This window comes from Crassostrea angulata, chromosome 2, assembly GCF_025612915.1.
Source record: "Crassostrea angulata isolate pt1a10 chromosome 2, ASM2561291v2, whole genome shotgun sequence".
Lineage (NCBI taxonomy): Eukaryota > Metazoa > Mollusca > Bivalvia > Ostreida > Ostreidae > Magallana > Magallana angulata.
The window spans coordinates 48811411-48837598 of NC_069112.1; the positions used below are offsets into that span (position 1 = coordinate 48811411).

General features: G+C 33.3%; 2 protein-coding genes across 6 annotated transcripts in view; both read left to right on the forward strand.

Moving 5' to 3' along the window:
• The window catches only part of LOC128173818 (uncharacterized), a 139829-nt gene that overhangs the window by 65278 nt on the left and 48363 nt on the right, over window positions 1–26188 (forward strand). The window lies entirely within an intron of this gene.
• The window catches only part of LOC128173811 (uncharacterized), a 41665-nt gene that overhangs the window by 8141 nt on the left and 7336 nt on the right, over window positions 1–26188 (forward strand). For 2 of the 5 annotated variants that reach the window (XR_008242573.1, XM_052839477.1), the window contains exons 2-9: window positions 2817–2897; window positions 3120–3212; window positions 4825–4905; window positions 5128–5220; window positions 9694–9873; window positions 10304–10390; window positions 22988–23167; window positions 23615–23701. Coding sequence is in view for 4 of the 5 variants with exons in the window: in XM_052839477.1 (XP_052695437.1) it covers window positions 2855–2897; window positions 3120–3212; window positions 4825–4905; window positions 5128–5220; window positions 9694–9873; window positions 10304–10390; window positions 22988–23167; window positions 23615–23701 (844 nt within the window). In the remaining variant the exon portion in view is untranslated. The remainder of the gene's footprint in view (window positions 1–2816; window positions 2898–3119; window positions 3213–4824; window positions 4906–5127; window positions 5221–9693; window positions 9874–10303; window positions 10391–22987; window positions 23168–23614; window positions 23702–26188) is intronic. The other 3 variants (XM_052839478.1, XM_052839479.1, XM_052839480.1) reach the window with 3 other exon arrangements.

Genomic DNA, 26188 nt, shown 5'->3' on the forward strand with positions numbered 1-26188 from the left:
GATGTGAAGAAGAAAATTGTACCTCAATGTGCTCAATTCCTCAAATTAAAACATTCAAAAATTTAATTTGTTTTCCATTATAATTAAATGACTGTTATTTACCTCGCGTACAAACCAGGATAATTTTCCGCTGTGATATTTTCTTAGGAATAGCGATAATTTTTTTATCCCCATAACAGAAATGTGTCAAAACTATGGAAACTGTTTTAAAGATGTCGTTTTTATTTACTCGTGTCTGAAAAACTATCAAAATTGATGTAGATTTCACATTATTTATTGTATAATGAAGGGACCCCAGAGAGTAGGTATATACAGAATATCATTCTTTTATTTTTTTGTACAAGTATTTAACATACTCTAATTCATATAGAATTTCTAATGTTCAACCAAAATTTCAGCGTCAATCGTAGAATTATAAGCAAGATACAGAGCTCACAGTTTCCCTAGGTTTGAGTCGTATTTTGTTGACATGACTTTATTACATTCAGCTTAAGATTTTTAACTTGGTATTTCCTATTCAGCATTTAAAATGGAAAAAAAGAATGGCCTAAGATTTTCAATTCTTTTATTCACTCAAGACCAGTTCATTGGTATTTAAGGTTCAAAATCAGTTTATACAAATGTACACAAACACAGTCTAGGATCACATGTACAGTAGGAGTAATAATGACGAAAAAAGTTAAGTTTACAATACAATAAGTTGTTAAAATTGGTTTCTGGAAGAACAGACTTTGAAAATTTTCTTAATAAATATTGACAAATTTTTTACTTTTTTAATCTTTAGTTTTTAAGATCTGTGTACAAACATAGAATTGTGAGCAAATCTCTGTATCTTAATTGCTTATAATTCGAAGTTTAACACTCAAATATGGTTAGTAAATAGAAATTGTAAACAATTAAACACAAGAAACATGCATGCACTATAACAAATAAAGAACACAATTTATTTTTTCGAAATGAATCATATATACACATGTATATATACCTACATATTTCCTTCAGCGATATCAAACTCTATTTAAACTGAATAAACTCGAGAAAATGCCGAGCATCGATCTCAACAAAACCTATTGCATTAATCTACCATTACGCAAAAGATAATGCCGAATTACCGATAGAATGAATTGTATTTCAGTACTTTTTTGATACATCAGATTTTTCTTAATTTGCGCAGGTAAAGAGTTAACTGTTTGATCTACCGAAGTCTCTGTTTGAATTGATACGTAAAAATCACGAAATACGAGAGTTCCCAGGTGAAATTACAAAGCATAAATAATGAATACGAAACGAAAATCAGTCCTAGCTAACACCAACGTCATGTGTGAAATCTGTCAACGCATTGAAATATTTAGCCTCAATTTACTTCACAAAATCGGCACCAATATATTTTGCATGTTTCAAAAATTTCCCTTCATACACGAACTGTTGCATAAACAAGCAAATTCATCATAGTCAGATCGACCCTTTTTCGTATAATGTCATGGCTGCTTTAAACAAAGAACCTCGTTTTAGAAGTATGGAATACGAGTCTTGGTAAAATGGGTATGCAAACCCGGGCCGTGGCAAAATAAAAGCCGGGGTAGATCGGCAATCGTCAATTCCAAATACGCATTATTTTGCGGCAATATTTACAGCGAATACAAATATAACTGGTCCATCAAATATCCTGAAATTTTAATGAGATTGGCAGATTAATAACTGCCAATCTTTTGTTTTGACCAGGCCAAGTCTTGCCTACCCATTTTACCGGATGCCGAACCGAACCGAAGCTGAAACACGCCTTTCCTTTATCATTATTTTCGTAATAACTCAGATTTGAAACTGAATTAGACCTTAATTTTTGCAATTTATATTTTCCTTCCCATAAGGATAATTTATGCTAAACTACGTTGAATTTGCCTCGGTAGTTTTTGAGAAGAAGATTTTTAAAAATGCACCCCCCTTTTTCTACAGTTTCAAGGTTTTCTCCGCTTTGAATACAGATCGTACTTTTATTTCTGCAATTTATATTCGCCATCCCATAAGGATGCTTTGTGCCAAGTTTGGTTGAAATTGGATAAGCGGTTTTAGAGAAGAAGTTCAAAATGTAAAAAGTTTACAGACGGACGGACGGACGGACGGACGGACGGACAGACAGACGGACAGACGGACGACGGACAAAATGTTATCAGAATAGCTCACTTGAGCTTTCAGCTCAGGTGAGCTAAAAAACCTTTATTTTTCGGCAATGCAGAATTTTTCTACGATAAACAATTCAGAGTTATCAGACTTAGAATTTAATGTAGTAATCGGATTACATCAGATATTTTTTTGCGGGATTGAAAAGGAGGGAAATCGAATGCTGCTGGTGAATAGTTTTGATGACTTTTCATCATGAACAGACAGCACGTAAACTTTTTTTCAGTCAGATAGAAAAGCATATTTATGCGGTGCCCTATAATGATCAGTTTGTCTATCTGTCCATCCATCTGTCTCTCCGTCCAAGACGGCTTATCCGGAGCAAGGCGTCTCTCCCTTTGGCTAAATCTGGCTCATACCTCATCCACGGAGTGCCTTTGGGTAAAGGGTTTGCAGTGACCTTGAACCATGTCGATAGGTATAAGGTTAAGGTAATAGCAGAGTTATGTATTAAATCCTTATGATTAGCGTACTGAGTATGTAAAGCTAATGGTCGAGAGTTCGATCCCCATCCCCACCGATTTTTATTTTTTTATTTTTTATTTTTCCTTTAAATTTGTGGAAGTGTAGTAAACGTCGAAAAGCACTCTTTCTTTTTGTTGAAGACAAAAACAGGTCTAGTTATATTTGTGTTTCAGATTTGTCAAATGACAATCCTGCTCCTGCTTCAAAAGCGATGTCTGCAATCAATCCATTTGATGAAGACTCCACGCCTTCAGGTTAAAAAATATGATATTGATTTGAGGGATAGTTGATTAATTTTTATTGTTTGAAATCGAAAAAATTTATAGTTTTTACCTGAGTTAAGGTAATTTTTTTTTTCATGAATTAGAATAACAAAATCATATTCAAAATAATTGTTTATTTTTCATATTATTTTGCATTCGTTGTTTTTTAGGTGCAATACATATATAAACAATTTGTATATAAATTTGTTTCAGCAACGTCCGAAAAAGACCCTGCCCCTTATGTTTTTACTAATCTAAAACCAATTTCTGGAAACAATCCATTCGAGGAAGACACCCCACCTTCAGGTTAACACAATTTTATTTTGATTAACAGGATATTTTGGGAATTACTAGTAGACAATAGACAGACAATGAAATTGTGTATTATGCTGACACAGTGGTAGTAACGTTATTGGTGACAAACGATACGCATGATTCTGATACACAAACGATCATGCACGATACACGCACGTTTATGCAGGATACACGGACGACACTAACTTACTACATTTTTACGATACACGAACGAACATCTGCTATTATATTTACTCTTGAAATGAACAAGAAACGACATATTTTTACCTTTTGATGTATATATGTATAAAACTGTAGGAAAACGTGTAAAATTTGAACATTTTTCATGAAGTTTTCCTTCGTCTCCAGCTACCCAGGTTTGTAATGTTTGAATTTAATTTTAATTTAAGGCAACTGTCAAACTTGTAGGTCATACTGTTTTAGCATGGTTAAAAGGAGACAAGAAACCAGAATGGATAAGATATTCACTAAATATGATATTAGCTTACTTTTTTCATAAAAAAAGAAATCACAAGCAGGAATAATTGTCTATTTGTTAATTAAAATGCTGCAAATCATTCAATAAACAATAAAAGATCAAAATTTAGTAATTGATTTCAAATATGTGTGAAAAATGACTCAAAGAAATTGCCACAAGTTTCATAAAATTAGGTAAAAGATTTCAAAACAAGACTTTTTATGAAAATCAAAAGATTAGGTGTGTGTGGGGGGGGGGGGGGTGGTATACAATGTACATGTAGGGGTATTTCTAAGTAATGTGATGCTTTTATAATGGTAATATCATGTAGATGTATTTTGTATTGGAAAAAGGTTTTTTACTGAAGGAGGTTGAACAACAACTGACCTCTAAAAGGTTAGGTAAAGATGTTTTGCTATGGAGAACCTAAAGCTGGGTTGAATAGAGGAAAGTTGAAATGGTGGGTTCACTTAAATGGCCAAATTATTCTCAAACCTTGATGGAAGTGGCAGTAAATATGTATAATATTATCCGAAAAAAAACTTTATTTTTCGGCAATGCAGAATTTTTCTACGATAAACAATTCAGAGTTATCAGACTTAGAATTTAATGTAGTAATCGGATTACATCAGATATTTTTTTGCGGGATTGAAAAGGAGGGAAATCGAATGCTGCTGGTGAATAGTTTTGATGACTTTTCATCATGAACAGACAGCACGTAAACTTTTTTTCAGTCAGATAGAAAAGCATTTTTATGCGGTGCCCTATAATGATCAGTTTGTCTATCTGTCCATCCATCTGTCTCTCCGTCCAAGACGGCTTATCCGGAGCAAGGCGTCTCTCCCTTTGGCTAAATCTGGCTCATACCTCATCCTCGGAGTGCCTTTGGGTAAAGGGTTTGCAGTGACCTTGAACCATGTCGATAGGTATAAGGTTAAGGTAAAAGCAGAGTTATGTATTAAATCCTTATGATTAGCGTACTGAGTATGTAAAGCTAATGGTCGAGAGTTCGATCCCCATCCCCACCGATTTTTATTTTTTTATTTTTTATTTTTCCTTTAAATTTGTGGAAGTGTAGTAAACGTCGAAAAGCACTCTTTCTTTTTGTTGAAGACAAAAACAGGTCTAGTTATATTTGTGTTTCAGATTTGTCAAATGACAATCCTGCTCCTGCTTCAAAAGCGATGTCTGCAATCAATCCATTTGATGAAGACTCCACGCCTTCAGGTTAAAAAATATGATATTGATTTGAGGGATAGTTGATTAATTTTTATTGTTTGAAATCGAAAAAATTTATAGTTTTTACCTGAGTTAAGGTAATTTTTTTTTTCATGAATTAGAATAACAAAATCATATTCAAAATAATTGTTTATTTTTCATATTATTTTGCATTCGTTGTTTTTTAGGTGCAATACATATATAAACAATTTGTATATAAATTTGTTTCAGCAACGTCCGAAAAAGACCCTGCCCCTTATGTTTTTACTAATCTAAAACCAATTTCTGGAAACAATCCATTCGAGGAAGACACCCCACCTTCAGGTTAACACAATTTTATTTTGATTAACAGGATATTTTGGGAATTACTAGTAGACAATAGACAGACAATGAAATTGTGTATTATGCTGACACAGTGGTAGTAACGTTATTGGTGACAAACGATACGCATGATTCTGATACACAAACGATCATGCACGATACACGCACGTTTATGCAGGATACACGGACGACACTAACTTACTACATTTTTACGATACACGAACGAACATCTGCTATTATATTTACTCTTGAAATGAACAAGAAACGACATATTTTTACCTTTTGATGTATATATGTATAAAACTGTAGGAAAACGTGTAAAATTTGAACATTTTTCATGAAGTTTTCCTTCGTCTCCAGCTACCCAGGTTTGTAATGTTTGAATTTAATTTTAATTTAAGGCAACTGTCAAACTTGTATGTCATACTGTTTTAGCATGGTTAAAAGGAGACAAGAAACCAGAATGGATAAGATATTCACTAAATATGATATAAGCTTACTTTTTTCATAAAAAAAGAAATCACAAGCAGGAATAATTGTCTATTTGTTAATTAAAATGCTGCAAATCATTCAATAAACAATAAAAGATCAAAATTTAGTAATTGATTTCAAATATGTGTGAAAAATGACTCAAAGAAATTGCCACAAGTTTCATAAAATTAGGTAAAAGATTTCAAAACAAGACTTTTTATGAAAATCAAAAGATTAGGTGTGTGTGGGGGGGGGGGGGGGTATATAATGTACATGTAGGGGTATTTCTAAGTAATGTGATGCTTTTATAATGGTAATATCATTTAGATGTATTTTGTATTGGAAAAAGGTTTCTTACTGAAGGAGGTTGAACAACAACTGACCTCTAAAAGGTTAGGTAAAGATGTTTTGCTATGGAGAACCTAAAGCTGGGTTGAATAGAGGAAAGTTGAAATGGTGGGTTCACTTAAATGGCCAAATTATTCTTAAACCTTTTGGCAGTAAATATGTATAATATTATCCGAAAAAACTTTATTTTTCGGCAATGCAGAATTTTTCTACGATAAACTATTCAGAGTTATCAGACTTAGAATTTAATGCAGTGATCGGATTACATCAGAGATTTTCCGGGATTGAAAAGGAGGGAAACCGAATGCTGCTGGTAAATGGTTTTGATGACTATTCATCATGGACAGACAGCACCTAAACTATTTTTCAGTCAGATAGAAAAGCATATTTATGCGGTGCCCTATAATGATCAGTTTGTCTATCTGTCCATCCATCTGTCTCTCCTTCCAAGACGGCTTATCCGGAGCAAGGCTTCTCTCCCTTTGGCTAAATCTGGCTCATACCTCATCCACGGAGTGCCTTTGGGTAAAGGGTTTGCAGTGACCTTGAACCATGTCGATAGGTATAAGGTTAAGGTATTAGCAGAGTTATGTATTAAATCCTTATGGTTAGCGTACTGAGTATGTAAAGCCAATGGTCGAGAGTTCGATCCCCACCCCCACCGATTTTTATATTTTTATTTTTTATTGTTCCTTTAAATTTGTGGAAGTATAGTAAAAGTCGAAAAGCACTCTTTCTTTTTGTTGAAGACAAAAACAGGTCTAGTTCACTTTATTTTCTATGTTTAAACAAATTCGATCACTGATCTTTCAATGATTAAGCATGAGAAAACCAGAAAATCATAAAATTAATTCTTTATACTCGAGCAATAATTGACGCATGATCAAAAAGAAATGCCATGGTACATGATGAAAACACCCAAGATTTCGATAATATAAATAACCCTGTTGAATTAATAATTTTGAACATATCCTATTAGCTCAAGTTGATTTATATCCTTCAAATAAAACATTTCAGCAAGTTTTGTTGTGTGATTTTGTCAATCACAAAAATCAAGTATCAAGTTCTATCTTTCTATCTATCTAGACACACGTGTCTCTCTATCTTGTTAGCTCACCTAAGCTGAAAGCTCAAGTGAGCTTTTCTGATCAAAATTTGTCCGTTGTCTGTCGTCGGCGTTGGCGTTGTCGTTGTTGGCGGCGTTGACGTTGTAAACTTTTCACTTTTTCTTCTTCTTCTCCAGAACCACTGGGCAGATTTCAACCAAATTTGGCACAAAGCATCACTAGGTGAAGGGAATTCAAGTTTGTTCAAATGAAGGACCACGCCCTCTTTAAAGGGGAGATAATTGAAAAATCTTCTTCTCAAAAACTATCAGACCAAGAAAAGCTTAAACTTGTGTGGAGGCATCCTCAGGCAGTGTAGATTCAAGTTTGTTCAAATCATGGTCCCCGGGGTAGAGGGGGGGCCACAATAAGGGGATCAAATTTTACATAGGAATATATAGAGAAAATCTTTTAAAATCTTCTCAAAAACTATCAGGCCAGGAAAGCTCAAATTAAAATGGAAGCATCCTCAAGTAGTGTAGATTCAAGTTTGTTCAAATCATTGTCTCGGGGGAAGGGTGGGGCCACAATTGGGGGATCAAGTTTTACATAGGAATATATAGAGGAAATCCTAAAAAATCTTCTTCTCAAAAACTATAGGCCAGAAAAGCTCAAATTAAAATGGAAGCATCCTCAGGCAGTGTAGATTCAAGTTGTTCAAATCATAGTCCCTGGGGGTATGGTGGGGCCACAAGAGGGGTAAAGTTTTACATAGGAATATATAGGGAAAATCTTTTAAAATCTTCTTCTCAAAAACGATTAGGCCAGAAAAGCTCAAATTAAAATTGAAGCATCCTAAAGTAGTGTAGATTCAAGTTTGTTCAAATCATGATACCCGGGGGTAGGGTGGGGTCAAAAGAGGGAGATCAATTTTTTCATAGGAATATATAGAGGAAATCTTTAAAAATCTTCTTCTCAGAAAATATCTGGCCAGAAATGATCAAATTAAAATGGAAGCATTCTCAGGTAGTGTAGATTCAAGTTTGTTCAAATCATATTCCCTGGGGGTATGGTTAGGCCACCAGAGGGGGGTGAAGTTTTACATAGGAATATATTGTGAAAATCATCTTCTCAAAAACTATTAGGCCAAGAAAGCTCAATTTGGCGTGTAACCATTCTCAGTTAATGTAGATATAAGTTTGTTCAAATCATCATACATAGGGGTAGGGCGGGGTCACAATGGGGGATAAATTTTTATATATAGAGAAAGTCTTTAAAATCATCTTCTCAAGAAGTATTAGGCCAGGAAAGCCCAAATTTGAGTGGAAGCATCCCAAGATCGTATAGATTTAAGTTTGTTTAAATAATAGTCCAGGGGTAGGGTGGGGTCAACATGGGGGATGGATTTTTACATAGGAATATATAGAGAAAATCTTTTAAAATCTTCTTTTTTAAGACTATTTGGCCAGAAAAGCTTAAACGTGTGTATAGGCATCCTCGGGTAGTGTAAATTCAAGTTTGCAAAATCACAGTCCCTAGTGGTAGGGCGGGGCCGCGATGGCAGTTTGAATTTTTACATAAGAATATATAGAGGAATTCTTTAAAAATATTCTGGGAAAGTTTTCTGTCCAAAACTCAGTGCTTAGTTTGAAAGCACAGGTTATGCAGATTTAAGTTTGATGAAACCATGATTCCCTAGAGAAGAGGTGGGGGGGGGGGGGGTATATAGGAATTGAGAAAAATCTTCTTACAGGTACACCAATAGAAGGCTTGGTATTTACCCCAAAAAAAGGTGTGGATAAAGAGATTTTAAATTTTTTTTAGCAAGATCTGCTGTACTCAGTTGTTAAGATATTTTGATACTGTACTGCTAATTTGATCAGAGTTAAGGCAATTGTTGCTCAGGTGAGCAATGTGGCCCCTGGGCCTCTTGTATTCATCTATCTGTTTATCATTTGTTGCACATGTGCATAAGCTCGTTGTCAAAGACTTAAGTCTGGCCTTAACTTAGTCCGATACTATTATTTACGGCCATGCGTACGCCTCTTGGTGAAACGCACTTTACGCCGGACTAAATTTTGGCGTACGCCCCGAGGCCCAAACTTAAGTTTCGTCGTATCTTACGCCTTTTAGTGAAACGGGCCCCAGATAGTAATAGATCACTAGCGTTAGATGGGTGCCCTAATGCTTGGACATTGACCCTCGATAATGACCTTAAACATAAATAGCTGACTCAAACTTTTTTATCAGCATAAACTACACATTAACAAAACTTTTACATGTAAGTGCTCACCTTAAGAATGCCATAATTTAAAAAAAATTGTGAATTTTTCAACATTTCGTAATGATATGTCTTCTCAACAATAGGCCAGATAAAATAAAACAATACTGATTGAAATCAGTGACCCTTGACGTTAGATTTTCATGTTCAGAACATCAGAGAAGGGAAGAAGAAGAGGGGAAAGGTGAAAGATTCAGACGTAATGAGAAAACTATTGATTTAATATATATTAATATATATATATATATATATATATATATATATATATATATATATATATATATATATATATATATATATATATATATATATATATATATATATATATAGTGCACGTGCTGATGTACAATTTGGAGGAAACTGCGCTTTGTCCACCAATCCCTTTAGAAGAGATACAGGACATGTTCGAGCGTAATGGAGTGATAGCTGGTCTTCAGAAGTGGGATATATGTATGGTCCCATTTGGTGTGGAAGGCAAGATGCATCGAGCCTTAATACTTGGTCTATCGGGTAAGTTTGTTCTCCCTTAACCTTAAGTTTTATGCCAGTAATATTTTGTTAAAAAAATCGACTGTTTGATGACTCGTAAATTTTACAGTCAAGAAAAATGAAGCAAACTTTATAATAAAAACAGTGTTTTGGGGTAAAAAGAGACAGCTTGAATTCCGAACGTAGAACTCCATATAATTGAGAAATGAAATCGTCATGATAGCTGGCGTCCGAATATCTGAAGCCTCACTGTATATAATTTCATTCTTATTTCATGAGAGGAATGCCAGAAAACTTATATAGACATAAATCAAAATATATAACAGTTGTATACTTTTAACTTTAATTAATTTATTTGATCAATGTCCTTATAAGTAAAACTCAAAGATCAACAAAAACCCTTTCCACTTAACGAGTAGGTGGTTCATATAGAATTGTTTTTTCCCAACAGAAAATCTAGAGGAACTACAAAGAGAATATCATACAATGATGGAAAAGAAGGATTTGAGACAACCACAGCAAGCTGTAAACAGAACGAGTATGGGCAAAAATTTCATACAGTATTAGGCATGGGCACGATTACTAAAAAATGTAATCGATTAATAATTGATTACATAGTGGAATTATGTATAATCGATTATTAATCAATTACACTCATTTTTGTCTTGTACTAGTAATCGATTGTTATCGATTACTTTAAAACAAGTAATAGATAAATAATCAATTACTTCTATGATTTTCACTAAAATCACTAAAATGTAAATGATACCTCTTCTGAACATAGTGTATAAACTGTTCAAAATGATTAGGATTTAGAGTTAAATAGGGATTTTCCTTAAAAATGATATGAAAATTTGAGACTTCATATTTCTATCTTATTAAGATAACATTTTATAATTTCTACTGCTTATTAAAATTTAAATGTATAATCAATATGGAGAAATTAGTCTGTTAAATAAAGTAAACGGGTTTTTTTTGTATGGTTTAGGTAAAATCTTGACCATGCACCTTTAGCCATCATAATTATTCTGTTATTATTGGTTTCTTGTGGATTCGTTAAATGACCAGGACAATCACACTTAATGACACTTGCACTCCCTTTTGTCTCTTTTTCAAGTTCAAGTTCGTTGGCAAAATAGACACAAAATACATGTATACCTCCTCTCCCCTCTCTGTTTCTCTCTCAATAATGGTTAATTATTAGTCAGTTCTTCTGAGTAATCTCTCTCTCTCTATCTTTCTCTTTCTTTCTCTCTCTCGCTCTCTCTCTCTCTCTCTCTCTCTCTCTCTCTCTCTCTCTCTCTCTCTCTCTCTGAAAACTGATTATCTGATTATATACCCAAGTTAACCAATTTTTATATTTTAAGTGAAAGTGGAAAATCATACTACATAAAATACAATCAATTTTATTCTATTAATAGCGCCGGAGCGAAGCGAGCTCTACCGGTGTTGTATAGCAGTTTTTCCCCCATAGTAGCTTCTCCCCCCGGAAAACCTACTATATAGTAGCCTTTCCCCCTGGGGGGAAAAGCTACTATATAGTAGCTTTTCCCCCATAGTAGGGTTTCTCCCTTACGTTTTTGGTTCAGATTTTATAAAAAATATTGATGGAAATCCAGCAAGGATTAAAATTAATGTTTTTACACTCCCAGGTTGCATACATGTACAACTGAATTCATCTATAAAGGCTAAGTTTCGTTTTGCCAATTTATTATTTTTATAGACTATGCTGAAAATTGAACATGTGTGTAATGGAATTACACATAAAACTTAATTTAGGTAATTAATTGAAAAAAGTACTTGGTTTTACAAGTTATACACTTATATGCATAATTCTGTGTTCTGAATTTGTACTAAGCGAGAATGTTTTAAGAATTTTTTGATAAATCTATCAGACTGTTTGTCTGTTTTTGAAAATTTCATCCAGGCTAAACCTCTGTTTTAAAGAGATTTTGTTTCCAATGTTTCAGAGCCCGATTTTTAAAATCCTATTATAATGATTATAGTGCATATTCTTAAGGGTCCAATGTCTCATAAACTAGAGATGACCATAGCACCATATTTTCATAGTGGCAGTGGTTCACCACTTGTAGATGACTCAGGGTAGGGGCCATTGATGTTTCAGGGCCCGATGTTTAAAACCCCATTATAATGATTGAAAAGTGTTCTATAAGTGGGGATCCGAATCTCATTTTCTAGAAATGACCACTTAACCATATTTTCACAGTGATAGTGTTATACCAATAGTAGATGACACTGAACATTGTAGCCCCCATGCAGGGTAGGGGCCTTTGTTGTTTTCGAGCCCGATGTTTGAAATCCAATTATAAAGAAAATGTATTTTTTAGGGCCCCATATCTCAAAACTAAAGATGACCACATGAACATATTTTTACGGTCATTTAAAAGTAAAAACATCATTTAAAAATACACAATCGCTCATATATTTCCTTATCAAAATGATTGAAAATTACGATTCTGCTTTTCTTTTTTAAGAACTATATATACTATGATTTAAATTTGGCCCCCATAATTCGCAATTTTTTAAAGTGTTTCGGGTACAGTAAAATGTTATGTTATTTTTTAGAAGAGTTGATTTAAAATATATTTTTTACCTATTCATTTGGTTTATTTGCACTCACTTGCAGTATATGACGTCAGAAGTAACGCTATTACTACAATTCAATCAAAATCGGTCAAAAATTGACATTTTTCTTATCCGTTTACGAATGGGAAATATAGAGCGCATGCTTGAACAAAGATATTTTTTGTTTCTTATTTGTCTTGGCTATATATATCTCTGATTAAAATATTTTGTTTGTTCAAGCATGCGCTCTATGTTTTCTGAAAGAAAAACTGCTTGAAAACAACCTGAAGCTGTTTTATTCTAAAATTGCAAAAATGGCGGGAAAAGGTTGTCTTTACGATGTCATATTTCTTAAATGTGAGCACTTGAATCAAAATGAACATTATGTATAAACATCACATATATATCTGTACAAAGAAAAAAAAGAATTGAAGTAAAACGACGATGTTCATTTTAGGGGGCCATCTAAGGCGCCCATATCATATATAGTCCAAAGTTTACGAACAAATTTTTTTAAAAAGGTATGCAGCTAGGTAAATTCATTATTCTTCAAAACATTTAATCAATTCATAAGATGACTAATGATATAATAAATAACTAGATAAATAAATCAATAAACTTTTATTCATAAAAGGAGCAACCGAAAATCAAAAATAAATAACCAACCTAAACGCATACATGTATACGACTTTTTTAACTTGTTAGTTGATTAGAAAACCAAGCTTTTATTTTAAAAAATAAGTCAGCTCATCACAATAGATGTGGTTTTTTGGGGGTTGTTTTTTTTAATTACCCTTGTTTCATTGTTCGAAGAAATAATACGGTACACAAGTAAATCTTTATTGCAATAATATGAAACAAATAGTAATATACGATTTTTTTGGTAAGTGAATCGATTTATATGGCATCTTTTCAAAATTGTATATTTATAAATCACGTTGCAAACTTAAATAGGAAAATTAGCAAATATACATGTATACATAAGGTTAGTTCAGGCTCCATTTCACATTTTCCAAAGTAACCAGCAAAGATACCGACATTGTTCTGGTTGTGAAGACATTTCCTTTTTTGAAACAAAATGTTTACATCATAAAATCTTGCGTTTCGTAAAAAATGTGCTAAAAATATGAATATGCGTAACTTTAAAACAAAATTGTAAACACTAACTTTCACATGCTTTTAATATACAGTGTATAATCAATTAAAATACCCCTTACCCATGATTTAGAACCCCATCAATCAAAATAAAACTAAAACATTTCAGTTCTCATCATATCATTGCACCCTGTTTGATATTTAGAAGAAGAAATATATAATTGTTTTTAAGATCGTCAATTCGAACGGTATTAATTTAAAATTGATAGCCTTTTGGGCGAAGGGAGTAATACGTTTCCACTTTTTATTCCCTTCCTCTACAAAATTAAGTCAAGATTGTACAGTTAGTTCCCTCGGAGAAGCTTATACAGAGATGGTAATACATTGGAAAATTAAAGTTCCAAACCAGCGTATTTTTACTCAAATGTGTTCTCGGGTGTTCTTAACGTCGAAGTCGAAACTGTAGATAAGCATCGATTAGATGAAAAAGATTCGAGGTATTCCGAAATCCGTGTAAAAGGTGTTTCAAAAAAGGTGTAAAAACAAGTGAAATAAACGATGTTGTTATACTTTCATGTTAAATACTGAAATCTGATTGGTTAAGACGCAGTTAATAATATTTACTATTACCCTCAGCGTTAGCAACGCACTTGGCAACGGGTAACATTAAAAAATGTTACATGCGCGAAAATTATGCGCGTACGGTTCGCTGTAGAATTCACGTTATTCCTATATAAAAGCAGTAAAATTTTCTTAAAAATTTTAAAAAAGACATTCAGTATAACAAAATAAATAGTGCCTGTTTGGGAGGATAACAGTTGAAATTGACACCCCTCGAAAACCATTGTCAACCTCCGCTTCGCGTCGGTTGACAATGGTTTTCTCGGGGTGTCAATTTCAACTGTTACCCTCCCAAACAGGCACTATTTATATAATGACACATGCATGTTATGGAGGCGCGTGCCTTAGTTCATATTTGGGGTTAAAAAACCATGAAATACTATTTTATTCTATGTATTAATAAATGCCATAATTATCCTTTTCTATGAGAAATTGATATATCAATTATTGCAAATTATTGCCACGAATGGTCCACCATATACATGGCCGGAATGTAAAAGAAGGGGGAACATCCACTATATAGTAGGTTTTCCGTGGGGGTAATCTGGCTATAAAAAGGGGGAAAGCCCACTATATAGTCGGCTTTCCCTGGGGGAAAAACTGCTATATAGCCATTTTTCCGGGGGGAAGAACTGCTATATAGCCATTTTTCCGGGGGGAAAGATGGCTAGGGGGAAAAGGCACTATATAACACCGGCAAGGCGTGTGTGAATAGAAAATTCGGACTAGTTGCACATTCATTCAACGGATTTTTTGGGCGTCAGTAAATCGGACCAGTAATGCATTGTTTTAATCGTCCCACTAGTTCCCTGTAATCATGGCAATTTTTATCACTTCACACTCTCACGAGAATCAGCAAGACAATATAAAAACAATAACTATGTATACGAAATACAGTCAATGCTACCTCTAACGTTCACCTCAGTACACTCTCAATCAAAAATAATCGAGTGACGTCACAAAGGTTTACATTGATCCGATAGATTTTTTCGGCGTCAGTAAATTTTGACCCACAATTCATAGTACCAATGGTTTCCAACTTCACGTTCCAACCTCACGTTCTCCCGAGAATCAAAGTAAAACCTTTGAAAAGCTTTTAAGATGTGTAATTTTAAGAACATCATGCTTTTAAAGTAAATAAAACAGTATACTTCGCATACTTTTATTTCTCAGGGGGGGGGGGGGTTTAAAGAGTAAGACGACACTTAACCAACGTCAGCTTTGACGTCACAATAAGCACTGATAAGGGAAAATTGCTCTAACTGAAGATATATTGTAAATCTGCTGAACTGACCAAAATCCTCTCAAAATCTTGCAAAGGCTAAGCTAAAGAACAGTTGACGAATAAGGACATTTCTTCAGATACAGGAAACAGTTGTAAATTGCACTCTTTTGGATGAATGCTCACATTTTATTCACTATAATTACGGTAATTTCCTGAAACGTATACGTAGCAGTGCCTTTTTTTAAATGGGGTGGGTGGATGGCAGCCTCATCCAAAAAATATTTGCAAGCAAAAAGAAAAAAAAAACTGGAAACGATTTCGTTGCGAGCAACGAGTGGGTCTTCCGCCCGATTTTTGAATAGATTAGATTAAACTTATCACTTCAAAGATAAAATCGTGGATCTAAGCGAAAAATAGTAAAAAAAAAAAAATTGTGGCAATCGGGGCTTGAACCCGGGTCACCTGGGCCATGTCCACGACTCTATCGACTGAGCTACTCAGACTCTCACTTCAGAACTTTGACGCTTAATTTCTCGAGAATGCCTGAATTACCTGAAAGCACCTTGTTGCGAGCAACAAGTGGGTCTTTCGTTTGATTTTGAATTGATAGGGTTAAATTAAACTGTTGACATTTGGTACGATTTAGTATCATATTAACTTCCTTTTAAACTAATTTTCAACCTACACTGCGAAATGAAGATTTCCGGAAAACGTCATTTTTAAACTTAAATATCTCTGCAATGCGTTGTTCGATTTTAAAACGGTTTTTAGTTTTGTATTCAGTACAAAAATGTCAACAAAACGCATATGCTTTCAAATTCCAAAAATCGAAATATAAGAATCACTTCCGGTGACGACCGGAAGTGACGGACGACCTGCTCATATTAAAATTTGATAAGTTTAAAACATATTCTGATGGAAAAAAAATGTAGATTATTTGATTTAAAAAAATTTTTAAAACACAATTTTCCAAAATGCTGTTTGAACGGACCGGAAGTGACGGACGATCGTAGTTTTATCTGATCGGCCCTAGAAATTCAAAAATCTATCATTCCTGAAACTTTCAATTTTCTATCTTTAATCGTTTTTGCGAAAAAGGGAAGACAGGATCACTTTTTACAAAAAGAAAAAGGAATATAACGGCCGACCGGAAGTGACATCATCAACAAAAATGTACATGATAAAAGACCTTGATATTTTGTATTATTCGTGAAATTTTCATAAAAATCCATTGTAGCATATTTGAGATATTTGAGTTTTAAGAAAAATGTTAAGAAAAAAAAGAATGATAATAGTGAAAAATAGAGAAAAAGAAACCTAACAAAAAGCAATAGGGTCGTCCGTTGGAAACGGAAGACCCTAATCATGAAAATTCTAATCCTTCAGCTCTTTAGCAGTTCAATGATTTCTTTATTTTCACTTCCATTTATTACATGCGGGGGGGGGGGGGGGGGGGGCACCATGTTATTTTTTGAAATATGATAAGCAAATATTTTTAAGCGTAAATTAAAAAATAATTAAACATTATTTATTTTTTTTTTAAGTGGAGGGGGCAAATCCATGGTAAGTCGATTTTTTATGTGTAAATTGACAAAAATAAAATATTTTTTAGCATGGGGGGAGGTCTACGATGAGTCAAGTTTTATATGTAAGTTTAAGAAAAAATGTCTACTGCAAAAAAAGGGGGAATGAACTGACGTTACAATCACTTTAAAAGAGGAGATACAGTACAATGAATATTTATATATTAAAATCTTTATTATTTAACAACATTGTAATTGAGATTAAACTACTGTTCTACATATAAATAAATAAATTATAACAAATCTTATAAACTATGAATAATGAAAATTTAATGAAAAATAGGTATGTTTTATTTTTTTGCATTCAAATTTCACGTTGTTAATTTTATTTTATTGATTTATTGTAATTCATTGTTTGATCACATGCTGTGCTCGCCCCAACGGTCGCACCGTAAAACATATCAATATTATGAATAACACTTGTAGTGTATTTTTTTCTATGAATGTGTGCATCCAAAATATTTTATGTAATCGAAAGTAATCGAAAAAGTAATTTTAGTTACACTGAAATTTTTAGCTGTAATTGATTAAATTACGATTACAAGTAATCGAAAATATCTTTGATTACAGATTACTGTCGATTACTTGAAAAAAGTAATCATTACAATCGATTACGATTACTCGATTACGATATTTTTTATGCCTGTACAGTGTGTTGGTTTTTTTTTTAATTCATAACTCAGCTTTGGTCATGGAATATAAATAAAAGGTTCTTACAGAACAATTAAACATATTGGGTCACATACAGTCTAATTTTACTTTTTAAAAACCATGTACATAATATGTACCTGTTTATCTAAAAGTTGGTTAAAAATCTCAAACATTATTCTTTAAGTGTATTTTAACCTAAAGAATTTTTTATATCTTGAAGTTTTACAAGAATAAGGTACAATATAAGTTTCAAAAGTTTATCTTGGTTAGCATAGACATAACTGTACAAAATCAAATGGCCCACGAGTCTTTTCATACACCTGAATAACAGTTTTTAACTTATCTTCTAAACATATACATGTACCCTTTTCTGTATATTTTATCCTATATCAAGAAAATAAAAATATTTTTAAAAAAATTCAGTAGTCACTTGGGCATTCAAATCAAGTATTTCACAGCCACACTTGACCAGTGTATTTAAACAAAGACATCATTACTTTACGATCTTCTGAAATTCTTTTCAACACACCCACCAACCCTATTGAAAGAAGTAGTGTGCATTGAATGCAAATAAAAATATAGGGATTATGATATGAATTTGGTCGTTAGCGTTTCCTAATCCTGTAAAGCGTGAAGGGCTTCTAAGCATACTCATTATCACACAGATATTCTTTTATCAATGTGAACTTTTTAACATTGTTTTATTTTCATATTTACGAGTAAGAAAGGCTATGAGAAATATTATGAGTATTTATTTAAGCAAAAGATTATTTGACTTAAGTCATTTATGTGGGATATGAAGAAGGCAGGAAAATACATACATGTAACGTGCGTTAGCGGGATTTGTCATTTTTTTTCCCGCAATGATTGCTACCATTCATAACTAGGAAAGAATGCCTTTTATTGTTTATATTTACCTCTTTCTTTTAACTAATTTAAAAACTGATCGTAATAAGACAGCAAAATTGACTAAATTATTGTTACTGTTCATCAGTACGTCAGATAAAAGAAACAGCCAAACCGTCTTCTTCTTTGGGAATTTGAGTCTGACATCATCATGATTATTTCATGCAGTCCGTGAATTTTCTTAGATTGATATAGGTTTCGACCAGCCGATAAATTGGGTGTGTAGATGTACTTTCTACCAATAAAAAAGGAAATCATACTTGGTGGATGTAAATATAACCATACATCAGTTAAATCTTAAGCTTGTGGTGATATATTACAGTTACTCCCAAAATATGACTTCTTTATCCCTTAAAAAGTTTACACCAAACTAAACGTCACTAATTAGTTGGTAATCATAAAGAAAGATGTTTCCTTATCTAAAAACAAAACAACAGACATCATTACATGTTAGAATATCAAAATATGTAGGGGGAAAGTATGTGTACAGTTAACTTCTCTGGGGTACTTCTCAAATTTGACTTTATTTATCGAAACTATATTACAAAATATACATGAAAACTTAAGTCATAAATGTTCAAAACATTAGAAATTTATGCTTCAATGATATATCGCAACTTTTAAGGATTGAATTCAATAGCTATATATCCAATGTATGTACATGTAAGTATAAACTGGGTTGGGCTTCGTCAAAGTTAGCGCCTTGTAGTTTAAATCTTCGGTAAAAACTCATTTTAATTCAATTATTGGTAGAAGATATAGTTATGTGGAAAATACTAGAAAATCGGTCACTGAAGCGTTGAAGCAAGGGTCTGTGTCAAAAATAGTTCGGATCGGAAGTATTTGATAAAGCATCTTTCGTTTGATAAAGCAAGGGTTTATCACACGGGTAGTATACACCACGTAAGATTCGCATGTCGGAATACTATTCGGAATGTAATGGTCGTTACGATAACTTTATGATGTACTGTAAGACACATTATTAGATCGGTTATAATTAGGAATGGCGATAGGAATTGCAAAGCGGTTAATTGCAATTTGTTCCGAAGACTGAAAATTCTGTAGATATGTAAGTCAATATATTATATGAAAAATATTTCTCATAATATTTTCAAGGAGAAATAAAAACGAGTAAAGAGTTCGAAAACAATTATCTTGTCTGCATATTTGTATTCAGCTCAAATTACTAAGGAAATGGTGATCAGCAAGGGTTGATTTATGTTTGTAATTGTTAAGGTCTTTATCTTCCGCCGTTTCAAATATTCAACCTTAAATTAATAATTGGAACTTTATGTATTTTATTTAAACAAAGGCACATTTCTATGTGATAGATCATTTTCATGTTAAAAGATAAACTGTAAAATAAACATATTAGATTAAATATTTGCATTCCCATTGTTCTTTCCCACTGTCAGCTCATACGGAGGAGCTGCAATTATTTCTCTATAATCGAAATTGCTCTGTCTGTATACTATGACGTCATAAAGGTGTAACGTTATATATACTTTTCCATGACGTTATAGATTTAAACCACTATACGATACATCATGTGTTTTTCTCCAACTCCATAAAATTGATGTATTTAATTAAAACATGTTTTTGATAACATTTTAAAGGAATTACTGTTTTAACATATCATTGATTCTGTTAACAAATCTATATGAATTAAAAAGATACATTACAGTCTGAATTTATACTTTTGATGTAATAGCTAAATGTCAAGGTCTAGGCTAATACAGGGTATTTGCGAGTGGTAAAATGCAAATATAAGTAATAAACAACGCGCATCATGGAATATGCCAACAGAGCAATTGCTATTCATAACGCCATGTTCACTAAATAACGTTGTTTATTTCTTAAATATGTACCATAGAGCGTAATAATACCTGTAACGATACTCAACATTGATTTTAATAGAGGTCTCTAATGTATATTAAAAGCTGAGTAGACAGCGTAATGACGGATTTTACACTCATTATTATTAATAAAACAGTAAACATTTTCCCATCAAAATCTTAGCTTTGAGGGCGTATCCGGTTAGATGTTTTGAAAGATACAAATTAAAATTGAATATGTAATAATTTATGGCAAAACATACAACTTCTTACATTTAAAAACGACTGATCGATTACTGATTTGCAACCGATTAGCCTCGTTCCGATTATATAATCGGTTAACCGTTAAAAATTACCTTTCCTAGCCGTAGCTAATGCATGAATAAAAATTGGTCATTGGAAGGATTCAAGATGTAAAATACAATTGAAAAAAAAGAAAATATGGTAAATGATATGCTACACGTTAAAAAAATTGTACTGGACCTCTTTAAGGAAATGGTTTTCTCAGAAACAAGAATAGTATTTGAAATGCAATATTGAAATTTACGCTTATAGCCCAATATATTTTAAAGGGGCATGGTCACGATTTTGGTCAAACATTATTTTTTCGATTTTAATATGTTGACAATGCTTGAGTAAGGCATTCTTAATAGGCAACCAAAATTTGAGTGTCACTTAATGAGTTATAAGCGAGTTACAGAACTTACAATTCTTCGCTATGTAAACAAAGCGTTTGTTTACATTTCGAACGATAAAGTGTAAATTCCAGTTTTAGACCTAAAATAAATGTGTTGATCGTTAGGAACTGTTTCTTTATGTTTAAAATGAATAATAAGATAGACAAATCAGCATTAAAAAGATTTTTTACTAGTACATGTATATTGAACCTATGTAAACAAAAACTGGGCACGAGCCTTGTTTGCATGACGAAGAATTGTGAGCCCTGTATCTTGCTTAAAACTCAACGACTTGCACCCAAATTTCATTTGATCATTAGAAATTCCTAAAGCATTGCAAATGATAAAAACAGAAAAATAAAATTTGACCAAAATCGTGACCATGCCCCTTTAACGCGTATTTTCTTATGTTATTCAATATTTATAAATACATCTTGATTCAGACGGTTTTCATTAAGTAGTATGGAAAATCGCAAGATTTCCTTTTTGAAACGTCCCTCTAGCTTGTCAGGTTTCAATACACAGCTAAAAATAGAAAGTCTACGGGAATTTTGCATTGCATAAGCCATTTTAAAGCCCGGATGATAACGTTGAAAAATTGTGCGATGTAATCCGAGTGACTTCCGAATGGATAAAATATGTCAACTTCCCCATTATGAATCTCCGAAGGAAATCTGTTTTCTTTCCTGTGAATTTTTACGAGGGAGAAATGATAATGTGTGAATGAAATTATCTCGGAAATTTTCCCTTTCATCGATTTCAGTTGCACTTCTTTAACAGATATGAGTATTTTTATTAAAAATCGTCCAAATGTGTAACATAAATATCTTGGGACAGACTATAGTAATAAATAACGTCTCTCTAATTCCAATATCCCAAACGGTAAAGTCTTATGAACAAAGGGGTAACGAATTTTACAATTTATGTTGGGTCTTACTTTTTAATCTTACTCATGCACTTACTGTAGTCTGCTTTCTAGAAGCCTAGAAAAGAGTAGAAAATATTTTTAAACAATTCTTTAAAGTTCACTATTGGAGAATAAAACCCTTCCCCAACTCCTTAATTCCTGACCGTTTACGCGTGAATTTCACAATGTGGGTAAAAGAACCACTCCTCGCCTTCACCATCCTTAATTTGTTTGTGAGAGATTAGCAGTAACAAAAAAACATTTTTAAAAATCGTTTTATGAATAACATACTCCTGCTAATACACCAGCATCCTTATAGTTCGTTATAATCATGTTATGATGTGTTTGCTATAAACGGAAATTAAAATTGCACCAAGTTTTTACCCAAAATATAATGCACTTCTAGATCTGGGCGGGGTCAGGAATTCACAATTTATGTTTCTTTACCTTGCAGATTGCTACACATCAAGTGTGTGCATAGGCTAAAGCCACGTAGTTTTAATGAAAACCCTGAAAAAGTTAAAACCCTAACTTAGTAGTACCGACAGACAGCAACGGGCAAGAAAAGATAGTAATAGATCACTAGAGTTAGTTGGGTGCCCTAATGCTTGGACACTGTGACCCTCGATAATGACCTTAAACATAAGAAGCTGACTCAAACTTTTTTATTATCATAAACTATACACTAACAAAACTTCTACATGACATTGTAAGTGCTCATCTTGATGGATGCCATAATTTTAAAAAGAATGAATTTTTCAACATTTCGTAATGATATGTCTTCTCAACAATAGGCCAGATAAAATAAAACAATACTGATTGAAATCAGTGACCCTTGACGAAACCTCAAAACTATATTTTGACGTTAGATTTTCATGTTCAGAACATCAGAGAAGGGAAGAAGAAGAGGGGAAAGGTGAAAGATTCAGACTAAATGAGAAAACTATTGATATATATATATATATAAATATATATATATATATATATATATATATATATATATATATATATATATATATATATATATATATATATATATATATATTTAGTGCACGTGCTGGTGTACAATTTGGAGGAAACTGCGCTTTGTCCACCAATCCCTTTAAAAGAGATACAGGACATGTTCGAGCGTAATGGAGTGATAGCTGGTCTTCAGAAGTGGGATATATGTATGGTCCCATATGGTGTGGAAGGCAAGATGCATCGAGCCTTAATAGTTGAACTATCGGGTAAGTTTGTTCTCCCTTAAACTTTATTCTGAAAGCTGTAATATTTTTAAAAAAAACAATCGACTGTTTTATGACTTGTAATGTTTACCGACTAGAGAAAATGAAGCAAACCTTATAGTAAAACAGTGTTTTTGTTAAAAAGAGACCACCCAGATTCCGAACGTAGAATTCCATATAATGGAGACAAAACAACGTATAAAAAATTCATTACGAAAAAAATCGTCAGGATATCTAGCGTCCGGATATCTGAAGCCTCACATATATGATTTCATTCCAAAGAGAGGAATGCCAGAAAACATGGACATAAATTAAAATATATAATAGTAGTTGTATTCTTAAACTTTAATTAATTTATTTAATCAATGTCCCTAAAAGTAAAATTCAAAGATCAACAACACCCGTCCCCCTTTACCAAATAGTTATTCAGATTGATTTTTTTTTCAACAGATAACCTAAAGGAACTACAAAGTAAATATCATACAGTGATGGAAAAGAGGGCTTTGAGACAAGCACAGGAAGTAGCAAACAGACCAGGTATGTGCAAAAATGTCATACAGTACATGTATATTTTTTTCTTTTAATTCATAGCTTAGTTTTGGTCTTGGATTAACAATAAAAGGTCCTTACAGAGGAACAATTAAAATGCTTGTGACATATATATTTCAACTTCACTATCTGAAACACTGGTGCCTTAAATACCATGTACATATCATGCAGATGTATATCTAAAAGTTAGTTGGAAGTCTTGAGCAGTGTTTTTAAATGTATTTTTTACACCATTAATATCAATATCAAACATTTTTGGATATCATGTTTTACATTCATAATGTACATGTATCTACGAATATATCTTGGATATTTTCCATTTCAAAAAATTTAATGTACTTCTTTATCATTTATGTGTATTATTACTACAAATCGTCTGAATGTGACAATATAATATCTTTGGACAGACTAAAACTGTTCCTTTACTGCTATAATAGAATAACAGCCTTTGATTTTGCCATCTTGATATAACAAATACAAACTAAAACTTGACGTTTCCTTTTCCAATTTCTACCTTACAATAACGTGATACTTTCCTGAAATTATTTAATGTCAATTTATTTGTGAATAATACTAGTGTTTATGCACTAAAGAGAGAAAAAAGACTTAAATAACTGTATGAGTATGTGCATTCCGTTCCAGCAAAAACCAAAAATCATTTTTATAAATTAATCGACACATGCATCCAATGGAATAGCAAGCAAGCTTTTTAGTAAGCTTAAAGCTGAACACTGTTCGTAATTAGGCACCGTCACACAAGTATGAAAACCCATCGATTTCGTTACACTCGATTACACGCCTGAAACTCGTCTTCTTCAATATACTGAGCGGGGCTCTTCAAAGAGCGTTAATGCTCGGGCGCATGGCAGGGCAGTTGAAGAGGTTGGCACCTGAAGTACTCGTAATGTCAATCATTCAAAACCACTTGGATATAAAGATTGGGACCTAAAATGTTAATTTATTTTAATTGTGACCCATGTCATATGCCATTTTTGGGAAAATCGGGCCCAAAACAGAAATAATAATTTTCCTGAAATTATCTCTACAATATGGTATGGAGATTGATTATTTGAAGAAATCAAACAAATATTTAAAGTTTAAACTCTTATTTAATTCTAATTTCAGTACAGTATGACGTTGAACACATGTAGTGACTATAAAAGTATAATATCAAAGTCAAAGTTTAAAACACCTTGCCATAGTGGTGACCTCAAAAGCCAGTACATAATCAGCATCAGATGTTAATATTGTTACCAAATTTTAGAGCAATAAAATTACCGGTATGACGCAAATAAATAAATTAGTAGTAATGCCATCTTTTCAAAACTTAGCATACAGATAGACATTTAATGTCTCATGTAAAAGTAAAAAAGTAGGGGTCACATCTCAAAAACTTGAGATATGGCATGAAATAAGCTAATCTGAGGCAACTTACTTACTTACTTACTGTCCGTGACGCCTTTGGCGTATAGGGCAGTAACGAGGGTTCTCCATCCCTGTCTGTCACTGGCTAGCTTCTGGAGAGTGCCCCAGCTTCTCTGATGCTCTTTCATCTCGGCTTCCACTGTTCGCCGCCAGGTAACTTTTGGTCTCCCTCTCTTCCTTTTTCCTTCTGGTGTCCAGAAGAGGGCTGTCTTTATGATGGATTCAGGGTCCCTTCTGAGTATGTGGCCAATCCAGGTCCATCGTCTCCTGGTGATGATGGTGGCCATATCCTCCTGATCGCATCTGCTGAGAAGGTCCTGATTTGAGATGGTATTTGGCCAAAATACTTTTAGGATTCTTCTCAGGGACTTGGTGTGGAAAGTTGACAGTTTGTTAAGGTCGTTCTCTGTCATTCTCCAGCACTCTGAACCGTACAAAAGAATTGGTATGATGCAGCTTTTGTACAGTTTGAGCTTTGTCCTGTTGGTATACTGGCTGGATTTCCACACAGCTTGCAAGTTCTTAAATGCTGCTCTGGCTTTTGCTAGTCTCTGCTGAATGTCCCTGTCTGCTCCACCATCTGTTGTGACAATACTCCCTAAATAGGTAAAGTTGTTTGTAAATGGAAGGATGTGATTGTCCATTTTAATTCCCTGTGGGTTATTCACATTTAGGGTCATGACTTCAGTTTTCTTGGCATTGATCTTCAGTCCAATATTTCCAGCAAATTCGTGGAGCCTATGTGTTTTGTCTTGGATGTGCTGATGGGAGTGGGAAAACAGGACAATATCATCGGCAAAGTCCAAGTCTTCAAGTGTTGTGAACGTTCCCCATCTGATGCCTCTTGGGATGTCTGATGTTGTGTTCCTCATGACCCAGTCGATGGCTATGATGAAGAGCGTTGATGACATTACACAACCTTGGCGAACTCCAGTTTTGACATCAAACTCGATGCTTGAATTTCCAACTTTGCATCTGAAGTTGACGTAGAAACTCTTGATGATGTCTATAAGATGTTGGGGGATGCCGTACGAACGCACAATTCTCCAG